Source organism: Emys orbicularis, chromosome 14, assembly GCF_028017835.1.
Source record: "Emys orbicularis isolate rEmyOrb1 chromosome 14, rEmyOrb1.hap1, whole genome shotgun sequence".
In the NCBI taxonomy this organism is placed as follows: Eukaryota; Metazoa; Chordata; order Testudines; family Emydidae; genus Emys; species Emys orbicularis.
Window position 1 is genome coordinate 25,485,213 of NC_088696.1, and position 13,482 is coordinate 25,498,694.

At 37.3% G+C, this 13,482-nt stretch overlaps 1 protein-coding gene across 1 annotated transcript in view; it reads right to left on the reverse strand.

Moving 5' to 3' along the window:
- The window catches only part of ITFG1 (integrin alpha FG-GAP repeat containing 1), a 214,537-nt gene that overhangs the window by 187,490 nt on the left and 13,565 nt on the right, over window positions 1-13,482 (reverse strand). Inside the window, exon 6 of the mRNA XM_065416532.1 lies at window positions 8,871-8,965. Coding sequence (XP_065272604.1) covers window positions 8,871-8,965 — 95 coding nt within the window. The remainder of the gene's footprint in view (window positions 1-8,870; window positions 8,966-13,482) is intronic.

A 13,482-nucleotide genomic window follows, 5' to 3' on the forward strand; every position in this document is an offset into this window, starting at 1 on the left:
GTTCTCAAACTTTTGTACTGGTGACCCCTTTCAAATAGCAAGCCTCTGAGTGCAACCCTCCTTACAAATTAAAAACACTTTTTTATATATTTAACACCATTATAAATGCTAAATGCAAAGCGGGGTTTGGGGTAGAGGCTGACAGCTCGCAACCCCCTGAGGGGTCCTGACCCCCAGTTTGAGAACCCCTGTCTTAGAGGGAAAGTGGTGAGGTTTGCAGTGGTACTTAGTTCCCGGGGAAGTTCATTCTAGAGTCTCAAACCACCCTGGAGAAGGTTCTGTGTCCCACATGACAAACGTTACTTTTATTGTTCAGAGTTCCATGGTGCCAGAGGAGCAAAGTTGTTAACCACAGTGTTATAACTTTTGTTGAAAAGTAAGCATCAAGGCTGAAATTCTGATGCACGAGTTCTGTATCTTTTTCAAACTAAATTATATTCCATGAAAGAAAAGAATGAAAAAAATTCTAAAGGATCACTTCATACAACTCAGCAATAATTCAAATATAGCTTGCAAAAGAAAAGATTGGAGATACCTCACTATGTCTAATGTTCAATGGTGCATTTATGGATTTCTGTTTCTAGTAAATGTGAAATAATCCTTAATGAACATAAAAATCTTGTCAATATAACGAGGCATATTGCATTACACCAGATCAGATTACATAACAAGCCTCAATCTTAAACACCAGTTTGTGTCCTAGTAAAGAAGTACCATAATATTTTCCTCTTCTTGTTTTGGTAGTCAGCGCTGTTAAAAATAGTTCGTTAGTTATTTGTTAAGTAAATATTTGAATACTGAAGTACCTGCATGCACAATAAGTACTTTCAACTGTATACAGAGACTGTACTAAACAAACAGTAAAACAGAACTGCATTGTGTGTATACCGATACTATTCAGTAATCAGAGGCTTTCCTTTCCTTAAAGTTTAAAGCATATTAGGAATAAAAAAAAATTGTTGATGAAAAGTTAAAGATGTCATGCAAAACACAATTATATGTGACTTTTAGGAAGTCTCCCCAAGGAAGAAACATGAGAAGTTGAGCACAGGATTATCATCATGTGAGAAAAGGAGATTCAAACTAAGTTAGCAAAAATAAGTATAATAGCCAGTGGTTCCTTACAATGATGCCAATGCTTGCAATTTTGTCTTGAGTCTCACAATATCTGGTGGTGTTCTTAAAGCCCCAGCTCATGAGATCATGACATTACTCAATTTTCATTTTAAAAAAGAAGTTTCCAGCTGTCATGGTTGTGAAGAGAATTTGAAAAAAAAAAAAAAAAAAAAAAAAAAGTTAATCTGAAAGAAATGTGCAGAGAAAACCAATGTTGATTTTTAGAAAAAAATAATTTTGGACATTTGCGGTCATCAATGATGTTCCTGTTCCATACTCCGATACTATATTTCCTTGGATACATAAATGCAGATTGCTATTAATCTTCATCTAGTGTTGAGGAAAAAAAAATCAATAAAACAATAACAGTGTTATGGGGGAAGTTGGTCTTCCAAACGCATTCAGAAACCAACAACAAACATTTAATGTTTTAGGACAAAATATTATTTAAAATCCAGAGTCATAAGAAAAGTTACATTAACTGTGTTGTGGGCACTTTTGTCCCCCCAAATGCACTGAAAAAACTAAAAACAATTCTTTAATACTTTAGGTGAAAAAACTTTAACTAGCAAACTGAAAGAACTAGCAGGAGTCTCATTCAGCGTAAGCCTATAATCAAATTTCACACATCAGCATTAATGCGGAATGGTCAATGTGTACAAATACACTGTGTGCGGCTCTTCTGGTCAGCTGGCCTTGGGCAAGTGTGGTAGCATCTACTGCCAAGTTTGCTATGTGCTCCCACGGTGGCTTGATGGTAGCCTAGGGATGAGAGTGCTGCTTTGACGGACTTGGTGAGATGATGGGTATTTTTCTCTTTATACATATACCTAGGAGTTGTTCTCCTAGATTGACAGGGAACAAGCGCCTTCTTTGTCTTGGTTCGAGTATGGTGCCAAGCAGGATTGTTGCTGACTCAAACAATGAAACAACCATTGGCCACCTATTTATTTTGTACCTGCAGGAGTGCATTCTTTCAAGATGGTCCAAAGTATCAACACCTCTTTTAGTGTCATTATAGTTGTGGTGTTTCTTTTTGTCTCCTTCTACAACCTTGTCATGATGTGTCATCGATAGCATTAATTACCAACTTGCCCTTCTTTGGAACATAGGAAACTAGGGTGAGTGGCCCAGAAAACCCAAACACTGCTGACAATTTTTCTCTGCTGCAATGTGGATGCATCTCACTGGGTATATCTGGTTTGTTTCATCAGATTGTTCCAAAACAGACCAAATTTTCATTGAGATGATCTTTAGCAAGCTGAATACTGGGGAAGAAGTTATTCCCAACTATGTTTCTTCCTGTCTTATACCTGGGCTGAGCATAAGCTCCTCATTGTCTGAAGATGAACTTGATGAACAATCAACGGAAACATGGTCTTTCTTCACAGAGCAACTCTCAACATGATCTGGCATAAAGCCACTTAATTTAATATATTATCATCACGATGACACACTTTCAGAATCGCAAAACATTTTTAAAAAGTCAGAAACAGAATATCATGCCTGTTTATTCGCCAACTTGATTTGCACAACAAAGAAAATCCCTTCAAGAGTCTCCTGAGTCTGCAGTGTTTGGAGCACAATACCTAGGCAGAAACCCCCCTCAAAAGTGTTAAGCAAAGAGAGCCAGCATCAGTCCACTTTGTGTTGAGGATACCTAACAAGCCCAGATTTGAAGGGACCAACCTCCCTGGCGTACCTTCTACCTTAGGGTGACTTTGTGCAGCAACCACTGTCACTGCAAAACGTTATCAATTAACATATACTAACTATTACAATGCAAGATACTCACACTAAAAGTAAACATGTACACAGAACTACTTAAAATCCTGGATAATAGCGGAATTTGTTCAGGATATATTTGTACCCAGTGTTTCTCCAGAATTTTCATCATCAGCGATTACACAAACACAAAAAGTTAAGACTAGTATTTGCATTGTTTCAAATACATTACTTAAAATTTCACCTAGGAACGTTCCTGAGTCATCCTTAAGGATATGAAGCATTGCAGAGATGTGGGCAGTGGCATTTATTTACAACTATATTGTTGTAATTTCTTTGAAAATTTGTGTTTTCTTCAAACTCATTCCCAATACATACTTAGCACCTAGAGAATTTCTATACATAAATGGAAATTTTAAAACAAAAAATATATTTCTACTGAGTTCAAAGTTGTTCAGTCAGATAATACAGAGTTCAAATGCTGAAATACTGAGACGATTACATTAGATGAAATTATTAAAATGTACCAGCATTATAAGTAGGGTTGTTTCAGATACTATCTCCCTAAGAAAGATTAGTGTTATCTTTGTTCTGGGTTGTGTTCATATTTTCTGGATTTATAAAATCCTTATACAGTTAGCCTTTTATGAAGTGCTGTTAGGGATAAAACACATCTTTAGGTCCATGTACTTATATAATAAATCATAATGACTTAACAGTTTCACTATAACCAATGTAGAAGTATTCCATTATAAATTCCTAGTTTGAGGGTTTAATATATTGGTAGTTTGAAAATCGAGTAGGCAAAAACTTGGCACAAAGGTTTTCAGCCTAGAGAGGCTCTCTTTTTTTTAAATCCAACATACTTTTAATCTGTTAAGCTGTTTACAATAATAGAGCTGTCAAAATAGTTTAGCTGAATTCACTGTTTTGGCTACATGTACTGTGAAAGGAAGTATTGAATGGTCTAGGAAGTACCACCTTTAAAAAAAATATATATATATCAGAAAGGACCTCTAAAGCATGTGGGGAAGTAAGAGATGAGGCATTTCAGGGTTTTTACAAAATTAAGAGCAGATAATATACCTTTTGTTTTATTAGTATGTCATTTAATCATTCATATCAAAGCAGCACTCAAAGACCCCCATCAGGATCATGGCTCCATTGTGGAAGGTACTAGACAAACACATAAGAAATGGGGCCATCTACAACAAACTTAAAATTTTAAATCCTGTTGGTTAAAACACTTAACTCTCCCACATGTACTGCAACTAGGGTGACCAGACAAGAAGTGTGAAAAATTGGGACGGGGTGGGGAATAATAGGAGCCTATATAAGAAAAAGCCCCAAATAGCGGCACTGTTCCTATAAAATTGGGACATCTGGTCACCCTAATTGCAACCCAAGACTGAACTTTACATTTGGTAGAGCCCTGCAAATCTGCAGATATCCACTGACCATGTTTGTGGATTGATGCATATCCAAATTTTATATCTAAAACCCTGCAAATCTGTGGATATCCATGGACCATATTTGCGGATCGGATGTGGATACAAATTTTGTATCCATGCAAGGCTCTACCTATAGCCATTCTCACAAGAGGGGAAGGGGGAGGAGGGAGCTAAAGAGCCACACAGCTCAGGACAGGTCTGCTCCCTCCCGCTCTCCTCCTATGAGCAATGCAGACTGGATGTCACCTCTACTCCTCTTCCTCTCCCCCACACTGGCCTTGGAGAGGAGGTGAAGAACCCCAGGAGGAGCAAACATGGGGCTGGGGAGTGGGCCTGAAATGATTGGGGGGGGGGGGACACGGACGGACAGAACTAATTTCTGGGCAGGGGATTGGCAAGAGCTCCTGCAGCAGGGGCCAAAAATCACATTGACTAATGAATTTCGGAGAGTGAGCAACACTAAATTATCTCTCTCACAGACACACACAGACGATGGGTGGTGGAATTAAGGAAATTCAAAAGTCAAACCAAAAAAGTCACAATCTTTAAAACATCATGATTTTTGTGGGGTCTGACTCAATTTTGATATCAAGAGGGTCTCTGATTTGTGATTTTCATCTCTTAAGCTTGGCAATACAGTAGAAGTCAAACTTGTGTTACCACACATGTATATCATGTCTATTATTACACACGAATAATCGCTTAGAGGATTTTTTCTGTTTCATGTTTTACAAAACAAGGCAATTACATGCAAAAACTATGTTAAAAGAACATTAATAAGGTTGCAAAGTACACAAAAGTTAGGAAATGCCAGGATTAAGATTGCCTGTGCAATCGTTTATTTGGCCCCGTTGTGTGTATACATTGTGATACAGTCTTTAATTATATGATCCCAGATGCATCCATTTCTGTGTGGTATCCTAGATTTTTTTTAAAGGATTTTTTTTTCTAGTTTGCATCATACTGTATTGACATCCACACAGGTCATCAGCAGGATTGGAACCTTTAGATCCACCACACAGACCTTTGTCACTTGAACAAACAGAATAGTTGTAGTAGGTTTTCATCCTGTGTGTGGACCAATACTAGAAGGGGATGGGACACTTTGACAGTGGTTACACAGGTATTTGCTGACACCAGAGGAATGGGCAAGGTCATGAATCTTGAGTTCTATTCCTAGCTCTGGAGGAAAATGTGCTCTAGTGGGCACAGATCTCCTCCCTATTGCCTCCAAATGAGACCCCTTCTGCTCTGGTCCCTTCAACCTGTCCCTGTCCATGTCTCCTCTCCCCTGCCTCCTCATCCTAATCCCACTTTCCACTCCTCAGCATTCTCATCCCAGTCTCAGTCTCCTTGCTCAGCAATTCTTAATCTCACTGCTTCAGACCTCCCATCACAGTCTCCACCACTCCCAAATCTGAGTCTCCTTGCCCACCAATTCCCTACCCCCCCCCCCCCCGTCTCTTTGCCCAGTCAGTCCATGTTTTCTCCCAAACTCAACTCTTAAGCAGGTCTGTTTCCATATCCCCCTCACCACCACCACATTAGAGCTTTGTCTACACTACAGACCTTACAGCAGCACCTCTGTACTACTGCAGCGGTGCTGCTGTAACGTCTCCTGTGTAGCTGATCCATGCCTGCAGGAGAGAAGTCTCCTGCCAGCATAATTAAACCTCCCCTAACGAGCAGCAGTAGCTATGCCGGCAGCACTGTCCACACTGGTACTTTTGTCAGTGAAACTTTCGTCGGCCAGGGGTGTGTTTTTTCACATACCTGACCGACAAAAGTGGTAGGGACAAAGCCTGGTTCTCGGTTTCCTTCATCTATCAGTCCCAATCTCCTGCAGCTCTTCATCTGATGACAGTCTCTCCGCACCCCCCCCCCACCCCCCATCTACTGGCTCTCTCTCCCTCTGTCCTGAGCATACCAGATGTGGATAGAATCTTCAGGGAATTTAGCTGCTAGTATCTAACTCCTTACTGAACATGTGTGAATGGCTATTTTTCAAAGGTGTATAACTTGGTCTGATATTGGTGGATTTTCACAGGGATAGCAAAAGACACATCTTTGATACAAAGTCCAGTCCCTTCTTGAAATTTCAAGTCCCCACTCCAAAGCATAGAGGTACTAAAGCTTTTCAGAGAAAAGGTAGACACTTTATATATATATATATATATATATATATATATATATATATATATATATATATATATATATATATATATATATATAAATAAAAAAGCATGGGTAAAACATTTCCCCCTTGCCTCATTCTCAGAAACAGCTAAACTATTTTGGCTGAAGTTTTCCAAAAAAACTCTGCCTGTGGAAGATACCTGGCATTGGAAATTTTAACCCAAACAGTTGAAGTTCGGCAAAGTTATGAATAACTGAAAACAGGAAGTATAGAATGGAAGCATCAGGCAACCTTAATAATAGACAGTGTTTCTAGCACCGCCTAAACTACTATAGCTAGTAGAGGAATTTACATCTTCTATATACCACCACCAAGCACATTAGCTACCTCCCCTCTGTATATGATTTTGAGTGTTGCAAAGAACTAATCCTGCCATTTGACTATTCTAGGCTAGCCTCTGTACTGATATGCACAAACAACAGAGAGAAGCCAAAAAATAAAACCATATACTATACTAAAACCATATATGTAGATTTTAATATACCTTCCTAAAAAATAATCACCTTACAAGTTAACCGTTTATAGGCCTTGCCACTAATGAAACATTCACTGCATAAGATTTATAGAATACATTTAACAAAAATGGTCATTGCTGCAATATAATGCACACTCACCATACTAACTTAATGTATTTAATTCTTCCAGTCTCACACAAAGACCTCTCACGCAAAATTCTTTCAGTCTCACACAAAGACCTGGTCCAACAGTGTCTCAAAACTGCAAACAAAGGTTTGACTGTGAGCTAGAGAAAACTTAGTGCCTGAGACTCAGAATGGAATTGTTTAAATCAACCTGTGGACTCTTTTCCCTTTCCCTTCACACTCAGATTATTAATTGAAATAGACCACCACACTTCCATTTCTTAACTTCTTTTTTCCAAAAGTGTATTTCATGCATTTATGAAAGTTACTTTATGAACAGAATACAGGCATCTACAAAGAGGACCCAGCAATTACAGTACTCATTTGATATGCAGGGAACCAAGGCAAAACTAACTGTGAATGTGAGAATGCGTTTGAACAGGTATAAGTGTACTAGACAATGTACCCATTATGGTCCCTAAAGCTACATTATATGTTTAAACTCATACCACACACTGTATACAATTTGTAAAGCTAAGAGAAGTTATGTATATGTGCATTTGTAAAACACTAAAATTTAAGTTGATTATAAGATTCTCTATTCAGAAATGGAGGAATTATGCAGAAGATAATGTAAATGAGAGTTTCACATGTAATCTCCCATGCATCAGTGGTAAAACACACTCCAATATAGAGATTATAAAATGGAATGGATATAGAGATGTTAATGGAACCCTTGTGCACCAAGTCACCTATAAATCCGGTACCCTAAGCGATGAAAATAAGCATTTTTAATTAAAGCATCAATGTTTCAAGTATCAAGATAAGGGAAAGCCCACAACAGAGGCAGTTAACTACACAAGATTTTACACCTTGTACTTTACAACACACTTGTGGTGTACTGTCATATTCACAAATCACAGATCTTGTTATGTCTATATTAAAAATTAATGTGGGTTCAAGGGTTCCAATGTCATGAGAGATGTGATTACATTAAAGTTTCCCTTTTTTTAAATGCAAAAAAAAATATTATTTTTGTCAAAGATGGTGACAATGAAGGTGGTGGCAAGGAGAACTAACATTTCAGCTATCTGCAGAAATCAAACTAGAGACACAGTTTCTCTTCAACTTCCCATTACAGTGGGCACCTTTAACCAAGTATTCACTGTTACAAGCAGCACCGACAGTACCACTGGAGAATAAGAAATGTGGTTTTAACAGTGGCCACTAAATTATCTAGAGTTAGCTGTAGCTGCAACATTTTGTTAAAACAGAAGGATGGACAAAAGAACGAAAGAAAGGACGAAAGGTGTGCTGGTTGGGAGACATCTTTTCTAGAAGCTTTTACTACCCTTATTCAATTTGGCAGTCATTTTGAAAGAAACAGAGCCATTTAATTTACAGAAGTCAGTGCCTTGCATTCAAAAACCTATAAAGTTTTGTAAAAACACTTCTTTGAATGAACAACACTTCCTGGAATGTCTTTAAAAAAAACCAAACAAACAAACCCAGCAGTGTATTTAAACTTGCTATCAATAATATAATAGTTATAAATAAAATTAAAAGTAAATTACAAGTAATGAATTACTTTAAAAAGATCAACTAATATTAATAAGGCATCCATTAAATTGAATATACTGTAGTCTATTACATTCCTTTTATCATGTAATTGTTCTTTCCTGTCTGACAGCTCAGAAATCTACTGTTTATTATTATTGAATGCAATGGACCTGTTTTTTTAAAAGCAACATTAGTATCTTTATAGCAATTAAATAAAACATTACAATATTTGTGACTCACCTGCAGTGAAGTCTCTATTCAAATCTATAAATGCATGAGAGTGCGGTATGTACATTTTACTCGTATTGTCCAATGCAGGATGCCATGATAAATTCCTGAGAGAAAGAAAACAAAGCTATTCTTATGTGTTTACAATTTAGGACTTGTCAATCTTCCCTCTTTAAAAGATTGTGAAACACACAGTTCTAGCTTTTTGTAGCAAAATTTCACTATTATTCAGTTTTATTATAAGTTTCATAATATACTGAGAAATTCTTGACAATATTTACATAAAATGCTGTCAATACAATGGCTTACTTTGGGTACTTTTAATCTTGTTTCTTGTAATACCTGGCTATTTAAACTAACTTGATTCAGACTAAACAAAGAATTACAAACACCCAAAGGAAATGGAGCATAGTTTCAGAAGTCTTACCATATTTAAAAAAAACAACAAAACTTGTTTTGCTTTCATAACCTGTTTTAATCAAATCATTTTGTGAAGTCTTTACCTTGGTGGCATTTCTAAAGATCAACAAAACCAGAAATAAACATGCTGTCAAAAGCAGTTTGTGCAAAATTTTAGAGAACTGTTTGAGAACAAGGCTAGTGGAAAATAAGTAGTATAAATTGCAGAAAACCACTACTTGCACAGCAGCATTTGTTAGTAGCTTGCACACTTCATTTATTGAACGCTCCAACTTCACTGTGAATCAGCCCTTGCTCTGCAGTGGCCACACAATGGTACACAAATGAAACTGATCCTCCTTCCCTGATCCTCAGTGAAAGGTGCACCATGAGTTGAATGTCTTCTCTTCTACCAACTGGTTATAATAATTCTGTACACTACACAAGACACGCTCCTTATTGAGCAAGTCCCCATATCACTGCCCTCTGAGGAAAGCAAGTATTAGGTCTCTCCCAACTCTACCCCATTTTACAGGCAAAATATAAGTTGCACAAGGTCACTTCTTGCAGAAGCTGTGAAGATAACCTGGTTCTCCAATGGGGAACTCAAGTCTCATTCACTTAGCCATACTAGACAGAATCTGTCACATTAATATGCTTGGTTATGCAGTCTGTAAAATGGGGCCACTTCCGCACAGTTAACCCACTGGTGAAGTTACATAACCCCTACTACTGCTGCCAAATAATGGAGTTAATGTTAATAACAGATATGTGAACAAGCTTAATTCTGTTACTAAGTTAGGCACTCAAAATTAGGAAGTAACTTTAACATTCTTTTAACAGATTTTTCTAGAGTTATGTTACAGTGGATTAAGAGGTTTCAGGAACAAGGGTTACTTTACTTGACTGGCTTTCAACTAATTTTAATCACATGTTTTAAGTTTAATTATTGGAACTATTATTCAAAGAGACTAAGGCAATATTATTCCCCTCCTTTGTTCCATTTCCATCCCTTTCTCTCTCATATGCCTACCTTTACCCTTGCAATCATTTTAAAGAGGATGATTTATTGAGATCCTACAAAAAAAAAAAAAAAAAAATACACAGGGATGACTTTGGCCCAACATATCTGCTTGGAAGAAAGGTCCATTTGTTAAGTTGTTCCAGAATTCTGAAATAAAGTATTTTAAGTTATAGAAAAATGAATGGGTAGGAGCTACTCTAGTTACCTAAGTAATGTGTTATGAAAATAAGTAAAGAAATACTCAGGCTGCAACAAAGTGCATAAACTAAAATTAATGGGAATATAGATCTGGGAAAGCATAAAATAATCCATCACAACAGCCCAGTCTGAAATTCAAGCTGTGCAGTTAGGTGTTTATAAATTACCCAAAGTATGAACCATAAATCACAATAGCATCATATCAAGTCAGAACAAGGTACAGTATCAGAATATTTCTCAGACAATGGAAAAATATCTCCTTCATTTGATACAATAGTTCAAAGGGGAAGAACCAAAACAACTTTGAAATTTTACAAGTTACAAACAGACTGTAATGCAGTTACTATTAGTTAGAAGGGCGTATTCCCTAGGTTCAGTCAGAAGTGGGCAGTAATGGCTTTCTTTGGTAAGGTTCATCTGTTCATGCACATCCAAAGGGAGGGCTTATAAACCCTTTCCTTATAAACCCCTGCCCAGAGTGTAATCCTGTGTCTGGCAGTAACAGCCTTCCCAGTCCTTCCTTTCTAATTAGAGTAGGAGCATGTTTCTGGACCCTGCTGGCCACATTTTTGGGGGCTGAGAAGAACTTTTTCTCCCAACTACCAGATTGGCCAGGGAGATGTGGATTTTTTTCACCTTCCTGTCAGCAGGCCAGAGACCCAGTGGGTAGCTTAGGTAGTAAGGTGGTCATGTTTTTGCAGCTCAACAGATGACCAGTGCATATGTGATTCACTTCACGGATGAACTGGAATTGAAATAAGGATTAGGGGAGGACATTTTCTAAAGATGGTGGTAGAAGAACAGATAGGGGCTCCTAATGGTTGGTACAGCAAGGAGCCAGCCATTCCCACCCACAGCATATCCTCAACCCTTGTCTGAGGGGGACGATGGTGGAATCACAACAGTGTTGCTGGAACTAGGTTAAAGGTCTAGAGACTGCAGGAATGGTAGTAGCCCTGACCAAGGGCTAGTCTACACTGGCAATGCTAAAGTGCAGCCGCGGCAGCGCTTTAACGTGGCTTACGTAGTCACAGCAGAGAGAGCTCTCCCAGCACTCTAAAAAAACCCACCTCCACGAGAGGCATGGCTCCCAATGCTGGTGCAGTTTACACTGGCGCTTTACAGCGCTGTAACTTGCTGCGCTCAGGGGTGTGTTTTTTCACACCCCTTAGCAAGAAAGTTGCAGCGCTGTAAATTGCGTAGACAAGCCCTCAGATGGTGCAGATTACAAGAGGAAGGTATGCACCAGAGTCATTGCTTGATAATTTCCCAGATATGTTAAATTAGTGAAGTTGCAGCCTAGTTAGGTCACATTCCTTGTATGTCTTGTCCTTTTTTCCCCTTCAGTGAATAAATACTACACTTCTAAATAAGTCTGGACACAATCTAGCAATGAGAACTGAGTTGCAAGAAGCAGTGTACACCTAACTCAGATAATGCAATGACCATATTTAAAGTGAATACTGAACACTGGCAGTTTTAGCTTTTAAAGTTCTTCCTCCAATGCTTTCTTTATTGCTACTTTCCACAGGCATGACTCATTTTTTGTTATCTAAGAGTCTATCTTTGAATGAGACACACAGAACCACTGTTGCACTCAAGTGAGTTTCCAAATCATTTCCCAGATCCACCTATCTTCTTCAATCTAGAAAGACTTCATATTTGTAAAGCTACTCTCATGGTAACAGTTACAATTCAGAGCAAAGTTAACCTGCTCTCCTTTGAGATCAGATTAGTGTAATAAAAAGGGAGAAAAACCAAGCCTTGTATACAGAAGTTTTTGATTAAAACATATTGTTCATGTCAATCTTCTGAAAACTAAACTTTTCTACCCATGGATCATACTTCTTTCAAGTGGAAACTACAAAGAAATAATTTAACAGAACTAGAAAAAAAACACGCCTGTGATTATATGAATTGTATTTAATATGGAAATGTCTGAAGATTGTACTGTAGGTGATCATAGAAAACAGCTGCCTTAATTCACTGTGAATAGCTGCTCTTCGCTAAATTTCTGTTCTTTCATGCTGCAATTTGTTTAATTAGGTGGACTTATTTCCGAGCACTTATTAAAATGTCCACATCACCATCCTGGTTCATGTTTTTCAATCAAACACATATCCGCAAATATTTCCAAGCTTTCGAGTTCCAGCATGGCAAGCCTTTCAAAGGCCGGTGTTTGAATAAGAAGTTATTTTTCATATACAGACGTCTTAACTATTACATTTGGTAAAAATCCAACTCAATGTTAATCAGACACTACATGATGGGTGTTAGTAGTGATTCAGTTATTTCAAACATAGCTCTAATTAGGTTTTCCCCAACACCCAATATACAGTAGTTCTCATTGTCTGTAATTGTAAGGATTAAGATCAGCAAATATCAGTATCCAAAGTGTATCTTCCACAGATTTAAGATTTAACTATGAAACTTTGAAACAAACAAAAAAAATCATCCTCTCCAATTAAAAACAGATCTATTTAAATTATATTCCAAAACATTTACTTCTAGAGAACTATAAAACAATTAAGAAATGGAAAACTGTTGACATCTCCATTACAAGCCCAAACATTTTCCATTAAAAACTAAACATTGGTTTTGTAAGGAAATAAAATAAAGCTACATTTTCCAAACATTATCAAACATAGATTATATTCTGACCTATAACATTCAACCTTCTTTTGAACTATTAATATATTTCTTTGTACCAATATTTCTTCACAGAATATTAACTGTGTTGTTCTCCTAGAAAGCTGATAAAATCTTCCAATATAATCAGTGCAAGGTTACACTTACTGTCATGAACATCCTTGGGGGGAATTTGCAGGCTTTGTTCCATAAATCAGATTTAAATAAAAGTCAACTTGATAAAATTCAAGCAGAGATTAATGGTCAAAAACATCTCTCTTAGAAGGGCATGAGAACTTCCAATTATACATGTGAAGGATTTAAAAATAATCAAAATATTGTTTCCAGTCCTATATTGTAATTCTTTGTTTATCG